General features: G+C 35.2%; 4 protein-coding genes across 6 annotated transcripts; 3 read left to right on the forward strand and 1 right to left on the reverse strand.

Annotated features, from left to right (window-relative positions):
• The first annotated feature begins 1708 nt into the window (after positions 1–1708).
• Positions 1709–3360, forward strand: LOC133699000 (UDP-glycosyltransferase 88A1-like). Its single transcript, XM_062122123.1, has one exon. It carries the CDS (start codon positions 1869–1871, stop codon positions 3297–3299), a length of 1431 nt encoding a protein of 476 aa, XP_061978107.1. The 5' UTR covers positions 1709–1868; the 3' UTR covers positions 3300–3360.
• Positions 3361–3394: 34 nt separating this feature from the next.
• On the forward strand, positions 3395–5030 carry LOC133700129 (UDP-glycosyltransferase 88A1-like). Its single transcript, XM_062123683.1, has 2 exons — positions 3395–3399; positions 4658–5030. Exons 1-2 carry the CDS (start codon positions 3395–3397, stop codon positions 4980–4982), a joined length of 330 nt encoding a protein of 109 aa, XP_061979667.1. The 3' UTR covers positions 4983–5030.
• A 2859-nt stretch (positions 5031–7889) lies between these two features.
• Positions 7890–12998, forward strand: LOC133698432 (DNA-binding protein RHL1-like). Of its 3 annotated transcripts, none has more exons than XR_009843138.1 (12): positions 7890–8366; positions 8499–8609; positions 8722–8808; positions 8926–9140; positions 9605–9686; positions 9936–10175; positions 10757–10796; positions 10881–10930; positions 11074–11165; positions 11580–11614; positions 12135–12176; positions 12410–12998. XR_009843138.1 is itself a non-coding variant. In XM_062121345.1 (12 exons), exons 1-12 carry the CDS (start codon positions 8049–8051, stop codon positions 12443–12445), a joined length of 1305 nt encoding a protein of 434 aa, XP_061977329.1. In that variant the 5' UTR covers positions 7894–8048; the 3' UTR covers positions 12446–12998. The 3 variants fall into 3 exon arrangements, 2 of the variants coding, with proteins under 2 accessions (XP_061977330.1, XP_061977329.1); XM_062121345.1 differs by having other exon boundaries at positions 7894–8366; positions 11074–11122; XM_062121346.1 differs by lacking the exon at positions 9936–10175 and having other exon boundaries at positions 7893–8366; positions 11074–11122.
• A 169-nt stretch (positions 12999–13167) lies between these two features.
• Positions 13168–15837, reverse strand: LOC133698356 (probable metal-nicotianamine transporter YSL7). The gene is made up of 6 exons (XM_062121251.1): positions 15548–15837; positions 15285–15448; positions 15061–15158; positions 14821–14955; positions 14471–14664; positions 13168–14291 (listed from the first exon to the last, which is right to left on the reverse strand). Exons 1-6 carry the CDS (start codon positions 15735–15737, stop codon positions 13273–13275), a joined length of 1800 nt encoding a protein of 599 aa, XP_061977235.1. The 5' UTR covers positions 15738–15837; the 3' UTR covers positions 13168–13272.
• Positions 15838–16858: the final 1021 nt, after the last annotated feature.

A 16858-nucleotide genomic window follows, 5' to 3' on the forward strand; every position in this document is an offset into this window, starting at 1 on the left:
GTTTAATTTCTATCCCATTGATTCTTTGGTTAGCAGCTTCCAAGGAATCGTCACACCTTCTCACATCTTGGGACCTGGTCTCTGGAGGCATGTTGTGGAGGTCCAAAGATGAGGCTCTGATACCACTTTGCTGCGAGTTTGTTTTCTAGAGGATGATCAAAATACCATGGAAGAAGAGAAGAAGTTTAGAAGAGGGGAGGAAGAACGTGTCATGCGTTCTTCATGGATTTTTCCCCTAACACACTGAAGGAGAACGAGGGAAAATAGGAGAGAATACTGGATTCTGTTATATTGATTGATTTATCTGTTACATTCTCAGGGTATTTAACATAATTCCAAAACGTTCCTTTGCTTCTATATTTCACCTAGCCATTACACGTGGCTTCAACTAGTTTTATTTAGAAACATCCGGGCTGCCTGAAACGCAACCGTTTAACTCATGTTTAAATTCCTTGCCGCTTCCTCCCAACGCTGTCGTTTTATGCTTGATTTGAATTAAATCCCTCTTCTTCTGTGTTAGCCCCCATCTTCTTAGGTTCCAGTCGTGACAAAGAAGCAGCCACAGCAGCTTGTAAATATTAGAGCATCTAATTGAACTGTTTTTAGAGAAAAGATGAACGTTAAGAGATTGGTTCATAATTAACAAAAGCTTATCTACGAGGAGCCCAACACTTCTCCAAGCCTTGTTGAAGATCTACCAATTTGCAAGATGAAGATTGAAAACTTGTTAGACGATTAGATCTGTGAAGTTTTGTACAATGATGGGAAAATTATTTTTTATCAAGCTGAGAGTGTGAGAGATTGAGATCTGAATGCTGAGAGTGTGAGAGATTTGGGAGGGCTGGGGGCGGCTTGAGAGGGCTGCGGGGTAAGGAGTAAAGAGATGCTAGGGTTAAAAATTATAAAGTGAATTTTTATTTATTTAACCAGATTGGTTTGGTTTTATTGTTTTAAATTTAGATTTATTAAATCAAAATCAAATCAAATTAAAAATTTTAAAAAAAAATTTAATCAATTTAATCGATTTTTTTTTACGATTTGATTTTTTTAATTATTTTTTTTGTTTTTTTAATTTAATCAGTTTTTTAATTTTTTATACACCCTTAATTATCAGCAAATAAATTATTGGTACATTTCTTTAAAAATAAATAAATAAATAATAAACGCTTGCCTTACCTAACAAAACTTTGTAGCCTACTTAATTCTCTCCCACACTCCATCCTCTACTTATACGGTGCTTGTTTTTGTTTTATCTCTCAAGAGGGAGAGCAATGGAGGAGGCAGTAGTTCTGTACCCCATCACCACATGGATGGACTCAAATCGGTTTTCTTTATCTTTTTTTTTTCAATTTATTTATTATTAGTATATTTTTTATTTATATTATCAAAATTATACTAACTTATTAAATCCACTTAAATTAATGAGTCGGTCTCGATTTTTTCCTTCTCTGAGAACACTTATGAAGCGGTGGTCTGCGTTATGTAGCTACGTGTCAAGGAATGATAAAGGCAATTGTCTTCTTTTGCCTTCAAAATTTAGAAGATGTATCTTGGCTACTAAAAGTCTAAAAGACATGGATTCTGACGTCAGTGCTGACTACAATATTTGCTTAAATTATTATTTTCAAGAATTTTAGGTTTGACTGGTAGGTTGCTACGATGAAAAACTTGGAGAGCAATTATCTAGTAGGTATATGAACAAATCATTGAAAACTTTGGTGGAACAACATGTATCTGACCCTATTTCATGCTCAGATGCAGTTTGTGACCATATTCCTTTCTTTTTGAAACTGCTCCACACAGATTGCTTGCTCTCCCTCTTTCTGTCACTCCAAGTACACAGAGGTATAGGAAAGGTACGAGCAGCCATGGAGGAGGCCATAGTTCTGTACCCATCACCACCTATTGGCCATTTGATATCTATGGTGGAGCTAGGGAAACTCTTATTGACCCAAAAACCTTCCCTTTCTATTCACATACTCATCACTTCTGTGCCCTATGATTCTGGCTCCACTGCCCCATACATTGCCAACGTTGCTGCCACCATTCCCTCGATCAAATTCCACCATCTTCCTACTGTAATCCTCCCTTCTACAAAAACCACCCATCTTGAAGAACTCACTTTTGAGGTCCTTCGCCTCAGCAATCCTCACGTTCGTGAAGAACTACTGTCCATTTCCAAAAACCACACCATTCATGGCCTTGTCGTGGACTTCTTTTGCTGTGCTGCTCTCTCTGTTGCCAAGGAACTCAATATCCCTGGCTACCACTTCTTCACTTCTGGTGCTGGTGTTCTCGCTATTTTCCTTTATTTCCCAACCATTCATAACACCACCACAAAAAGTCTTAAAGATCTAAAGTCCCTTCTCCATATTCCCGGTGTTCCACCAATTCCATCGTCTGACATGCCAATACCGGTACTTCATCGCGACTATAAGGCCTATAAATACTTTTTAGATTCCTCAAGCAGCTTTCCCGAATCGGCAGGTATTTTTGTAAACACTTTTGCATCACTTGAAGCCAGAGCTGTGAAAACAACATCCGAGGGATTATGTGTACCCAATAATCGCACACCCCCAATTTACTGTGTCGGACCATTGATAGCCACTGAAGGTCCTAAAGATGATGCAGGCACTCGCAATGGTACTACGCTGGAGTGTCTAACATGGCTGGACTCGCAACCAGTTGGAAGTGTTGTTTTTCTATGTTTTGGTAGTTTGGGGCTGTTCTCCAAGGAACAGTTAAGAGAAATGGCTTTCGGGTTGGAGAGAAGTGGGCACAGGTTCTTGTGGGTGGTTCGGAATCCACCTTCTGATAAAAAAAGCCTGGCACTATCGGCACATCCAAACATTGATTTAGACTCATTGCTCCCTGAAGATTTCTTGGATCGAACCAAGGATAGGGGACTCGTGCTGAAGTCTTGGGCTCCGCAAGTAGCAGTGCTGAACCATCCATCGGTAGGCGGTTTCGTAAGTCATTGTGGATGGAACTCGGTGCTGGAAGCAGTTTGCGCAGGTGTGCCATTGGTGGCTTGGCCACTATACGCAGAGCAGAGGGTCAACAGGATCTTGTTGGTGGAGGAAATGAAACTTGCATTGCCGATGAATGAATCTGATAACGGATTAGTGAGTTCGGCCGAGGTGGAGGAGCGAGTTCTAGGGTTGATGGAGTCGGAGGGAGGTAAGTTGATTAGGGAGCGAACCATAGCCATGAAAATTGCAGCAAAGGCTGCATTGAACGAGGGTGGGTCTTCTCGGGTGGCTTTGTCTAAACTTGTTGAGTCATGGAAAGACAAATGAATTGGGTCGATGTATCGTCGTTATTTGCATAATTTATAAAATAATTTTTAGTCATTGTTTATATATTATTCAAAACGATCCAGCCCAATATAAATATGAGGTGTGTGACATCATTCATGTATCGATTTCAAAATATATATATATATATATATATGGAAATATTCTGAGAACCTTTCTAGTAATGGTAAGAAAAAAAATTCAAAATTACATGACAAATCATATAATAAATTTTCTTTACTGATAAAATCTTTTATTATTTGCAAAAAGGGTCTCTAATATAAGAATTATTGACAAGAAAAACATGACAAATGGAGCAATTTAGTTAAGCAGCCAGCATAGCATTTAGCTCAATTGACATTTATGTTTTTTTTCCATAGTCTGTGTCAATTCTTCTTTCTATTTTTTTTAAAGAATATTTTTTTTATCAAAGAAAAAAAGAGATATGTATCCTTACTAAAATCCGACAACAACAAATCATATAAAAATAATTACTTAGTAAGTTTGTTATGATAATTAATTATATATCTAACTTCTTATATAATTTCTATCAAGATATAAAATCTAAAGAATCATACACAGTTATTTTAAGTTGTATTCGATTGTTTGTTTTTTTTTGTTGTATTTGTTTGTTTAAGGGAATTTCTTTTTTGTTGCTGTTGTATTTGCTTGTTCAAGAGAGTTTGTTCTTTTTGTTCACTTGTACTTGTATATTTTAACTTGCTGATTTTCAATTTTATTTCACTTTAGATTTATATAATTTTTTATATTTAATATATATAAAAAATGATTCCTTAGTAAGTTTGCTACGATAATTGTTAATATATCTAACTTCGTATATAATTTCTGTCAAGATACAGAATCTGAAGAATCATACACAACTTTCATCATTGAACATTTATGGCATGGAGTTCGACACTGTTATGCTTCCACGTTTCTTCGTTACATTTTATTACTATTATTAAAAAAACTTTTTTGATAATTATTATTATTTTATTTTATTTAGGATAATTTGTTTCTTTTATAATTTTATTTTTCTTAGTTTATTTATAATTTTTATGATTTTTTTTAATTTTTTTGATTTTCTAATTTATTTAAGTTGGTTTTTAAATTTATTTAAGATATTATAAATTTTTTAAATAAGTAAATTGTAATAAAGCTTTCTCTTCATGACATTAGATTTTTATGTTCTACCTTATTTCAATCATTGTAATCTATTATTATTGTTATTATTATTATTTGTCAATGTCGTGTTACTTGTGCTTCCTTGATTGATCAATATTATCACCAAGTACATTGTTGGTACATTTTTTAATAAATAAATAACAAACGCTCTTGCCTTACCTTACAAAACTTTGTAGCCTGCATAATTCTCTACCACACTCTACACTTGAAGCGGTGTGTGCTGGTGTGCCATTGGTGGCTTGGCCATTGTATGCAGAGCAAAGGCTGAATAGGGCAGTGCTAGTGGAGGAAATGAAGCTTGCTTTGCCAATGAACGAGTCTGAAGATGGATTTGTAAGTGCTGATGAGGTGGAGAAGAATCTTAGAGGATTGATGGTGTCTGATGAAGGTATATTGATTAGGGAGAGAGCACTTGCTATGAAAAATGCAGCCAAGGCTGCAATGATTGAAGGTGGTTCTTCTCATGTGGCACTGTCGAAGCTTGTTGAGTCATGGAACTAAGCATGAAATTTACTTGGTCTAGTTTAGGACTCTGTCATGTTGGTCATCTACGATGCTGTTGGTACTTCGATTTTCTTATTTTACATGTAATTGTCACTTGTTATGGTGTTGTTTTGCATAGCAACATTTGCTCCATGAATAAAACAAAAATATCAGTTATGGTATGGTATAGTAGAATTCTTCCTAGAGCCCATTTGGCTACGCGGTGGAAACTGCGTGCATAGCTAAATAAAAGTATCATTTGGGAATGCGGTCTAACTTGTATTCCTAAAAATTTTATTTTATTTTGTTTAAAATTAATAATTTTTTAGTATTTTTAAATCGTTTTGATGAGCTTATATCAAAAATAATTTTTTTAAAATAAAAAAATATTATTTTAATGTATTTTTAGATGAAAAACACTTTAAAAAACAATAATAACCATACTTCTAAACACACCCGAAACCGCACTGTTTTTGCACGCCTTAAGAATCTCTGAAAACATCTCAAATTAAGTCACTTTTAGTCAACTATATCATATGTTTGGTGGCATGATCAATGAGACAAAGGTTTAAAGCCAGTGCATTAATAATAGCCAACTCAGTTATAGTATTTAAAGGCCTTCTTCCATGAAACAGATCACTTCAATTCATGATCTCCTGCACTGGCATGGTGGGCTATCTCATTTCTAGGCTGTTGCTGAGGAACATATAACGAAAGCTTTTGCGCTGAAAAGGGTCGGTTGGGGTTGGCAAGACATTGCATTCCTCTTTGTTGGCTATCATTTTGAATAAAATTCATTATACAATGGCTGGTTAGTGATTAAGATCTATCTCTATCAAAAATATTTTAATTGTAGGTATTCGAATCAATTTATACGTATTTTAATTAATCTTTCGAGATTATAAAATTAATAATTATATAAGTCTATAATAATCCTGAAGTTTATCATATTTAAACTGTGATTTTAAAAATCAAATTTAAAATCTCATCAATTAAACTATATCTGATTATCTCTGCCATATATTAAATGGCCTATAGGTAGGTCGTGGTGGTAATAGAACTGCCGCCTCCTCTATCGCTCTCCCTCCCTTCTTCAGAGACAGAATAAGATGAGCATTACAGAGGTGGACGACAAAGTTCGCATTGTAATAATTTACCTCGGGACAATATTAGGTTGTATGTTTCTATCAAGCCTTTCTTTTTCTTTAAATCTTGAAATCTTACACTCTCACAAGTGAAATACTACGTTTAAGGATGGGTTCTAAAGCCTTACAATTTTAAAAAAATAAAAATGTTTTTGATATACTAGGTTAATTTGGACCTGACTTGCCTTCAATTTCCTTTTTCATATCTAAACTCGGCGTGTTAATTAATAAATGAGCTAAAGCCTCTATTGAGCTTCTACGTACTTAGTTTTTGGGACATATGCTTACCCGAAGAACAATATTTCACATTGCATGTCTATGGTTTAAATATTCCTCTAATTATTAAAATAGCTAAACCGAATGGATTAAGTTTCACTTAGTGAAACATGTTGACATAGTTTTTAAATTCTTTGGTTACAAGTTCTATGTCGTAGCTCAGCAAACTCACAAAAATAATGTGAGGTCCGGGTTTAAGACTTTGAGGCGTCATAAATTATTTTTTTCCTAAAAAGTTGATAAAATTAATATATATTTTTTAATCATTTGGATATAAGTTTCATGTCCTAGATTTTTTTTTTCTTTCTAAGAAAAAAAGGGATGAAATATATGGGTCAAGCATGCAGGTCTAGATCCGGCTCAACCCAGCTAAGTTTTTTTTTATTTGTCTTAGTGCCTCTTTTTCTCTTATTTTTTAGATATATTTTTTTTAATTTTATTATTTAGTTTGTGGTTTTAATGAAATTTTATTCTTTAATTAGTACATGGTTGATAATAAATTAATTTCATAGTTTTTATTATATAATAATAAAAAAGTTAATTCGACCCAATAAAATTGATAATTTGAGATGCAAGTTTAGTTAGTTGACTAAATATTAATTAAAGAGTTAGATAAAAAATTTTCAAGCTTAAAACATCATACTAAGCTTTATTTTTTTATTATTTAACGTGGGGTTTTTATTAAATTTTATTTTTTAATATTGAATCGATAATAAATTAATTTTTTTATATTTTTTATTATATAATAATAATAAAATAATAATTTGAAGCAATGAAATTTAAAACATGATAGGCGTGTGAAATATTAATGAAATAGCTCGATCGAAATCACTGATGATAAAACTAATTTATTTTATAAAAAATCATTTCAGCATATATGGTTTTTTACCAAATTTTCTCTTATTTGTTTTCATGCCAAATCGGCAATTACATGTCACTAAAAGCCAATTTGATTAAAAAATATATGCATTAAATAGACAATAGAAGAACTAGTTAAACTCTAAACCATTTCCATACATAGCTTCATATAAAAAAAAATAGATTTTCAATTCAATGGCGATGAGAAAAAGTTTTTGCTAAACCTCATAAATATAAATTCTTAAATTTTAAAATCTAACCATCTCTTACATATTTTTTAGTTACGGTATCAGTGATAAAATAAATAAAAATAATTGAGGTGGAAAAATCATGTTTTTTTTTTTACTTTTTTATTTTAAAAAATATAAAAATTCATTCCAAAACGATTATAAATATAAATTTATTTTATATCTATCTATACACGTTTTAATATCTTCTATATTTTGAGTTTTCGAAAAAAATTGTGTTAACAATGTATGAGAACCTGATTAAAAAATATATTATAAAATTCTTCCAATCAGTTGAAAATTTATTTATTTTTTTAATAAAACCAAAGTATTTATTCACGACTCATGAGCCAATCCCATTGTTTTCTCGAGCTTTGGGCCAATTTGAAGCCAGACTTCAATGTTCAAATCCTACCTTAGCCCAGAACAAAAGCCACCAGCAAAAGCCCTCAATCTCCAGCACCTTGCAGCCGAAAAGGGAGGCAAAATTCTCAGCTTCCCGCCTCCCAAACGCAAGAAAAAGAAACCCTTTTGTGAGAAACCCGGAGATCTTCATCGTCAATGAGAAGGGAAAAAAAATGGTGAAATCCAAGAAGACAGAAGCCAGCAATTCTAACAGAGAAAACCCGGATGTGTTAGAGAGAAAAAGATTGAAAAAACTTGCCATAACAAACAACATAGTATCAGACGCACAAGTCAAGGCTCCATATTCATTGAACCCGTCAAAAACTGTTGCAAAACACCATGGTAAAGATATTATTAGGAAATCTCAAAGAAAGAACAGGTTTTTGTTTTCATTTCCTGGTCTTCTTGCTCCTATTAATGGAGGTGGCAAGATTGGCGAGCTCAAAGACTTGTCCTCTAAAAACCCTGTTCTTTACCTCGATTTCCCTCAGGTTCTTAAAAACACTTCTGGGTTTTGTTTGTTTTTGTGCTTCCATTTGTGGGTCATTGTGAGTTTGGTTTTTGTTGGTGGTGGAATGGGGTTTGCGAATGAATAACATATTGTTTGTGTTTTTGTTTTGCAGGGACAGATGAAGCTGTTTGGGACAATTTTGCATCCAAAGAATAGATATTTGACATTGCAATTCTCTAGGAGTGGAAAGAATGTTATGTGTGAGGATTATTTTGATCACATGGTATGTTTCTTTCTGTCTTCTTTTAACTTAGCTAACCTGTTGTTTGTTTGCAAACTTTACTCATTGTCTTGTAAGTGTGATAAGTAATTTGTCCATTTGGTGATGAGCCTAGATTATATTTTCTGAGGCATGGTGGATTGGAACGAAAGAAGAGAACCCCGAAGAATTGAAACTTGATTTTCCCAACGAACTGTTTGAGGTTGTTTCTTTTTATTTATGTCTGTCCTTTTTTTCTTTTTTGTTATATTTTTGAAAGAAAGGGTTATGGAAGATATACTTGGTAATCTGTTTTTTCTTATTTGATTGTTGGTTTCAGGGAAAAGGTGTTGAATGTGATTTTAAAGGTGGGGCAGGAGCAGGATCTGTCAATAAGCAAGTACTTCAAAAGAGTGGTGGAACCAAATATGTAAAAGAAGAGTCTCCTGAAACTGAGCTTGATGATGATTTATCAGATGATAACAATGATTTTAAAGATTTGAATGAAACTACACCAATTCGGCAATCTGCAAGAACTTCTGGGAAAAAATTCAAGTAATGGCTTTGCTTTTGCTTAATACATACTTACATACACTGCTTAGATTGTGTAAAGATGATGGTAGCTGCTGGATTTTCTCATTGTTCTAAATACTGAGTTTGTATTATTGAGTACGCTTGCTGTTTCTCTAATGAAGCAATTGTCTGGATTCTTATTGATGGTTACTATTTCATTTTCCTTTTGTGATCTTGTTAAACAAAGGCTAATCTTGAATACCTCTCTAGAAGGGAAAACTAAAATAAAAATCATCTTGCGGAGTTCGGTATAGCAACGGTCACTGATTGTCCTAAGTAGCAATATCAATTTTCCCTAATGATAAATTGGTGCAGTTTCTGTGACACATTTGTTTGCCATTTCTTATTTATCTGCTGTTCAAGTTTCTATTTTAGTAAATCTCCAGTTAACCTTGCATTTTAGGAATATGGTAGTGTAATTCATCTTCAGCCTATTGCTGAATCAGGTTTACTGAAGTTTCCTCGGGAGATGATTCTGCTGAAGGAAGTCCTGATGCCTTGGGGGTGGAGGAGGAGGAGGAAAATAAAGTAAGCAGAATGCTTGATATTTTATTAAGAAATCATAAGGTTGATACTATCATAGTTTCATGTAATTTGATCAGTCAGCATGGCATTCCATATGCTTCTGCTATTGCAAGCTTTCAGTTTTACATTTTTGTCTAATTTCTTTGCTTCCGCTGCTGCCATAGGAAATATTTTTTCTATTGGTCTTTCATTTACTTATTGAAGCATTCCTTACTGATCATTTGATTCCCTGATCTGTCTTCCATTTCCCAGGTGAAAACTAACATGTCCTCTGGTATAATTCTTGACATTGAAAGTGAAAGTTCTAGAGAAGGGAATCATCTTTCTGAGAAAATTCAAGCATCTATAACCAAATCTAAAAAGCTTTCTGAGTCTGCTGCTTCAGTGACGATACCTAAGGAAAACTTGAATAATAGTCATGGTTCACTTGTTCAGTCAACCATATCCACGTTGTTCAAGAAAGTGCAGGAAAAGAAGAAAGTGATGGAAAAGGTTAGGTTGGACAACTTTGAGGCTAATAGCTAAATATGCTGTCTAGTCAGAACTTGTTGAGAGGCTATAATCTGTAGTATTTTGCTGCAGTCACTGAATAGAACCATATAGGTGCGACATGCTAGAGTTTAGAGTTGTATGAATGCACTTGTCTAGGTAAACTTGTCCCTTTTCAATAAGGTCTATATAAAGCAACAGCAGTAGTTTTATCATTTCTGGGTGTGCCTTCTTATGGGTAGGGCATACATGTAGCACATGTATGCTATTTATGCATGGTACTATGCATACATGCAAATCTGTGTGTAAGATTTCTTGTTTGAATTTAAGCTTCGTGTTTATCTATTACTAGCAATCGTTAGCATAATATAAGGGGACTAATTGTTCAGAGGGAGTCATGACTGCTAAACCCTCCATCCAGCCTTATCCAATTATATCCTTATTTCATATCAAAATTTTCTCATTCATGTCCACTTTCCCCACTATTTTCGTCACTGCTAACAATATCTTATTACTAGGATGAATTTGAATAAAATTAAGTCTGTTAAAATTTTTTAACAAGAATTATTCCTTTCCATGACCAGGAGACACCGAGAAATTCAAGGAAATCCTCATCATCAAAAGGTTTCTACCTTTCCTGTTTCTTTTCTTAGTATGCAATATTGAAAGTTGAAGATTCAGAAGATATGTACTTTTGGTATTCCACAGTTTCTGATCAGAAGTTGCAGAAAACTGATTTGAAAAGGAAGATCGATCTGGTGAGAGCTAGCTTTGAATTCTGATCTTCTTCACTCTCTTCTCCAATTTCAGTTTTGGATCTTCTTTTCCTTACATAGTTAGAACTGCTTGTCATGGAGCAATTTGGACTCAACTTGTGCAATGTATGCATTTCGTGTTGCAGGTTGAAGCACCTAGGAAAAGAGGAACAGTGACTGAAGGGAAAAAAGCTGGTTACTCTCTTGCTCTGATTGTTTAAAAGTTTTACAATTACAGGTGTTGTCTTGATGAGGATTTTATTTTTGTTTTAAAAAACATATTTCAAAAAGGATTTACTGTGTTATTTTTTGAAGTTTCCTAGTCCATTTTGTATGGTGCGTAGATCAGTGCATCTAAAGATGTTACCGTACATAATACTTGGGAAAGGCACACATTTTTAGCCCTGTGAATTTTTCGGCATTATGTATTTTTTTAAAGAAACCAATGAGTTTTCTCATGCAGACATGTGCATGTATGCACAAATGTCCTGTGCATATAATGAAGGTTACTCAATTTAAAATATTTTACCCATGTTGACGTCTTGGTGATTCTTCATTCTAAACCTCAGTATGCTTAGCCTAGGTTGATATTCCTAAATAATTAGGCAGCTTCAGCAAATTTATCTAACCATTGATTCTGATGTTATCATAGGGACGGGATCCAAGGCAAAGAAGAAAGTGAATGAGGTATGAATTGTTTTATATTTATAAATGATTTCCTCAATTTGTGTAGAAGAAAACAAGAGCATGTTTCTCTTTTTTTTTCCTATTCATTCAAGGATGAAAACCTTATGATTAGATTCCTCAACTCTCGGAAATGCCTCTCTTAATTTGACAAATAGCCAGTAGGCATGTATCCATGTGCTGAAAGGAAGTCTCAGTCCTAAAAGTGCTAGAGTATCAATTTCTTTCTTTGTTTTGTTTTTGTTTTTTTGAAATTGGCATCCATGTTTTATTATTTTTCACAATGGAATGAATCTTTATCATTACTTACATGGAATTGTTTTGGGACTTCACTGTGCGATCGTTTTCCTTTTTCTTCACTTTTTTCTTCTCAATTATGGCAAACCTCAACCTGTTGGCTAATGCTCTAGAAGTCAATGCCTTCATTTAGAAAGCTCACTGTTAATGGATCTTGTTTGAGGATCAATGTTTTCCTTTTCTTTGTATATTGATGTGTTGACTAATGATTACAAAAACCATGCAGGTTGAAGATGATGACATTGAAGAATTCTCAAGCTCATCACAGGTGACATTCCATCAAGTTCATGTACTTTTACATTGTTTTGCAAACTTCAGAGTTCAAATTTATGTGACATGAAAATGTGCAGAAATTTGATGTTTCAATTACTGCAATCTTGTTAATTGAAGCAAAATTGTCAGTATTATCCCTTGACACTTGTTGGTGAGTGGGCATTCTCGTATATGTTGGCATTTATAGGGTTGGTTTTCCTAAGTTCGTTGTACTATACATTTTCTCAGGGTACTGAAGGAAGTGATGAAGATTGGGAAGCCTGAGATTGTAACTCAACTTGAGTGGATGGAAATACCAAAGGAAACCTTGAACTTGCATATAGGCATTTGAACATCCAAAATTCTCGTCTGTAGGGAAGGCATGATGCAATATGTCTGGATAGAATTTCTTGGTTCTGTTCCAGATGCAAATTTATTCATCCATTTCTGATAATGGCTTTGGAACTGGCAAACATAAGGTTCAAATCAATATTAGAAGAAGAATCAGTCGGTATGCAGCTTTGCTCAGCCCATACGATGAGTCAAATTCAGGAACAAATTTCATGAATGGGGTTTTCTTTGTTGTACGATTCAAAAGCCAGGGACTTCTCATTTGTTGATTTGCCAATTTCCTTAATTATACTATAGTCATTTGCAATGAGGGTAAGGGCCCTGTGATTGGGGTTCGGTTGAGTTAAATTTGTTGTGTTCTATGTTAGTCACTAACTCACTATTGCTAGTTGGCTCTTGAGACAACTGCTGATATTGCCTCTTCCTCGTCAATGTCCTTTTACAGATTTTATTAAGAAACCTCAATAAACTCCACAAATCTACTCAACATTGTTGCTGCCTTGCTGTAATGAATGAAATTTTTTCTTCCTCGTTTTAGTGCGATTTAGGCAACCATGTTGGGGATTGAGAATTAAGGATATGGATACATATATATTGAACAGAGGTGTTACTGATAAGGTGGAAAATGTTAATTTACAGATCACTCAAGTATTTTACAACACATGGGAGGAAGAGGGAAAGCAGGAATAAAATACTGTGGAAGGATATTTAAATGTCCATTGATGCACCAACAAGCATGTCCATGTATGAGGCTCTTATGACTAGGATCCTAAGAAGTTATCAATCCTGGTGCTGGTTGCCCTAGAGAAGAACCTCATACAAATTGGTGCTTTAACCCCTGCAAGAGCAAGTATTGAGCTAGGCAAAGTCCATATTCCATCCCCACAAATTAAACCAGAAGCTACAGCTGGTGCAAAAGCATCTGCCTTGGCCTTGTTTATCCTTCCCCAAACGTACAAAATCAAGCTTCCAACACACATATCAATGGCAAAATATGGCCCGATATAGAACGGTATCGCCATTGCCATTGGAAGTGGAATGAACTTTGCAAATTTCTTGCATTTCCTCTCCATTACATCCTTGAATATGTTGATGAGAATAGCTCCACAGAAGAAGATGTAACAAAGCTTAAGGCAATTCTTTGGTAGACTTGAGAAACCCTCTACCCCCAATATAGCCATGTTACGGTACACAACAGCATAGGGAGCGGGATATTGACTGCCAGGAAGGCCGAGGTCATCAAAAGCCTTGTAGAAGAGCCAAAAGACGCATGGAGAGATTACACAACCCATTGCTGTGCCGATGACTTGACTGACAAACATGGATTTAGGTGAAGCCAGGGTTAGATAGCCTGTCTTGAAATCTTGCATCAGGTCTGAGGCTGTTGAGACAATGTTCATCATGACTCCACATGCTGCTAATCCTGCTAAAACTCCACCATGTGCTGCTCCAGCCCATGCCCCAATTGTGAAAATGGCTAGTTTTCCATATGTGGATGCGAGGGACCAATCCGTTAATCCACATCCGTAAGCATTACAGAATGCTAAAGTTGGTGCACAAGCATAGATGACCAATATGTAGTACCACTTCAGTTGGGGAAAGATGTGTGGAAGAGTAGCTGTAGAGACGGCAGCAATAACAACGTAACCTGCAACAGCAAACCATGTCGGAATTTGATCTTTTAGAAATAGTTGGGTGCGACGTTGGTCATCGTAGGAGACCGTCAAGGTCTTGGGAGGAGGACTGCCATCAACTGGAAGAGCCATTTTGGGGTCTTTGCCTTGGAGTTGAATATATAAGCCAATGAGGGTTCGGCTTAGTACCTTGCAGAAGTTGTACAGACCATCCCCCAGGATCATGGCAATGGATATAAATACCTGAAATCAGAATTTAAGCCTTACGGTAATTTCCATGAAGGGTGAATGCTTTCAAGAAGCAAGAAGCATATCAGAAATGTACATACCTTGTAACCTTGAAGACCATGTAAACTTTTCGGGCTAAGCTCTGCAGAATACCAATCATTCTTTCTAGTTTCTATCAGAGGCCACATTAGACCCCATGAAAGAATTCCTCCAAGCAAGACAGATGCATTAATAATGTATGGACAAATCATTCCTACTCCGACATATGTTGCTGAGAAATCGAAGAAAAACCTGTAGAAAAGACCATGACAATGAATTAGCCAAAGCATTCAAGAAAGTATATGGAAGCACAACGTACCTTGGTAATGAAGACAACTTTTTCATGACCAGTACATGTTTCTTAATTCAAAACGAAGAATAAGAAAAGAAATCAAGAAATGTGCTGACATGTTGTCATATGCTTTGAGTCCAAATGTAGGGAAGTTGGCAAATCCACAGTTGTCTTCAGCCTTGAAAAACCACTGGAAGAAACCCCATAAAAAGCTGAAGGAGAAGAACTTTCCGAGAGCTCTTACTTGTTTCCTACGAAAGTATAGAACAGACAAAATCAAGATGATAAAATGTCCTAATTTTCATGTCATCTTCACAAAAACCAAGCAATACAAGCTCAGTACTCAGTGCTCTTACTTAGCTAGCTTGGCTCCTTCAGGGGTGTGGAAGCTATTGATAAGATGAGCAGTCGCAGTTCCACTCGGATATGTTAATTTGAAGTCTATGACCATTATCTGAAACCAATTGGGTTACGAGATTTGCAGATCAAGAATGGAAAGACAAACCAACAATTTGTTTCAAACATTTGTGCAATATTCATATTACAGATCAAGAAAGATAAGTCTTCGTTGCGTTAGTACCTTCCGTAAAGGCACCACCGAGAAGAGACCGAGAAAACTAACAACAAAGAGAAAACCAATAATCCATCCCAAAGCTGGATCTTTGATATCTTTCGCGCTAGGTTGATCAGCTGATTCCTGGGCAATGCGTCCACTCATTCCGAACAGGTAACTTCCAAATCCTCCTATTTGTATATTAAAGAATAGAATGATCAGGCTCTAACATGAAAGATAAAAGCATACAAATCAAAGTTAGTACATCATAGTAACATCAAAATTGTTACCGCTAAAGGCGATGCCAGAGGAGGCCACAACACATGTCTGGATGACAGTGTTCTCTTGTCTGGTAAATGGTTGCTTCAAGAGGCCACAATTTTCCAGGAACCTTGTCCATGTCTTCACAAAGAAAAACCCCAAGAGGCCAGCAGAGACATTAAGGGAAGGAATAATTCCTGCTGTGAGGTTCAGCTTCATCACTATAAAGCTGAACAATACGCTCAGTATAAAGCTCACCCCAAAGGCCCTCCATGTCAGCTGATTTCTCCATGATGGCACTTCTTGTTTTGCAAATATCCTCTCCACTGATTCCTCTCCTTCTTCCTCTCCTTCTGGTTTCTTGTATTTGTTGTTATCATCATCTGCAATTTCCATATCTAAACCATTCTCTACTTTCTCTTCCCTTCCATTTTGATCCATTTTTCTTATCACTATGACTATGCCTTTTGTTTTCCACTACGCGAACAACGCAGGATCTTGCCTTTTAAATTACGAGATTGGAAGATAAGTTAAACAAGTAATAATCACAGCAAGGTGAAATTAAGGATTCTATGATAAACTATGAATATATTTGCATGGGGCCGAACGTATGATCCAAATGACAACCTATTAATTTATGATGTTGACCTCCTCTGGTCTTTGCTCCTGGGGCTTAGATGCAGTTAAGAAGACGGCGATGTTGTCTATTTTTAAAACTTCTTCTCATTTTCATAGGACAAACCTAGAGAAAAATAAGACAACGCTTGTACAAGCAATCACTTCAACTTATTTGTTCAGCTACGGAGATTGCTATAGGTTTCATCGCTGAAGCTTTTATCGTCATTTTTTTTTCTACTTATTTTCCCTGTTAGATAACTAAAGCTGTGGTTTTTTCTGAGACTGATAACAACATAGCCGTTCCAGACAGGCAGACTGAACCATCTAGTATCATAGCAAAATGAGCAAACCTTACACCAAATATAGCAACTCTTCAGAACCTGACCAGAATGAGTAAAATCCAGGATATTGCATACTGGTGCACAACTATATTAACTAAACTCAGCACGCTATAGAAAAGAATAGTATAATGATTTACCCTTCTCAAAAAACTTGTTTGCTTAGCTTTGGAAAATATTTAATTGTATGAGGACCAATTTTGTAATATTTATTAAGGTCAAAGAAGTCATTTTACTTTTTAATTGCACCGTATAATGGCTGGCTAGAATATCCTTGAAATCAAAATAAATCTACCTTTGATGGAGGGATAAATTTGTCTTTTTGTTTAAAAATACAGTCAATTTTCTTAGTTACCCTTTAAATCAGAATTTTTTAAACTTGGA

This window comes from Populus nigra, chromosome 7 (assembly GCF_951802175.1).
Source record: "Populus nigra chromosome 7, ddPopNigr1.1, whole genome shotgun sequence".
Classification (NCBI taxonomy): domain Eukaryota; kingdom Viridiplantae; phylum Streptophyta; class Magnoliopsida; order Malpighiales; family Salicaceae; genus Populus; species Populus nigra.

Bases quoted from the DNA above. Each gene is read 5' to 3' on its own strand.
- LOC133698356 (XM_062121251.1), bottom strand. From the start codon at position 15,737: ATGAAGCTGAACCTCACAGCAGGAATTATTCCTTCCCTTAATGTCTCT. The intron at 14,665-14,820 runs GTCAGCACATTT...TCTTTTCTACAG, and splicing joins CTCAAAGCATATGACAACAT to GTTTTTCTTCGATTTCTCAG. The intron at 14,292-14,470 runs GTACATTTCTGA...TTCAACTCCAAG, and splicing joins TCTTCAAGGTTACAAGGTAT to GCAAAGACCCCAAAATGGCT.
- LOC133698432 (XM_062121345.1), top strand. From the start codon at position 8,049: ATGGTGAAATCCAAGAAGACAGAAGCCAGCAATTCTAACAGAGAAAAC. The intron at 8,367-8,498 runs GTTCTTAAAAAC...TTTGTTTTGCAG, and splicing joins TTTACCTCGATTTCCCTCAG to GGACAGATGAAGCTGTTTGG. The intron at 8,809-8,925 runs GTTGTTTCTTTT...TGTTGGTTTCAG, and splicing joins TTCCCAACGAACTGTTTGAG to GGAAAAGGTGTTGAATGTGA.
- LOC133699000 (XM_062122123.1), top strand. From the start codon at position 1,869: ATGGAGGAGGCCATAGTTCTGTACCCATCACCACCTATTGGCCATTTG.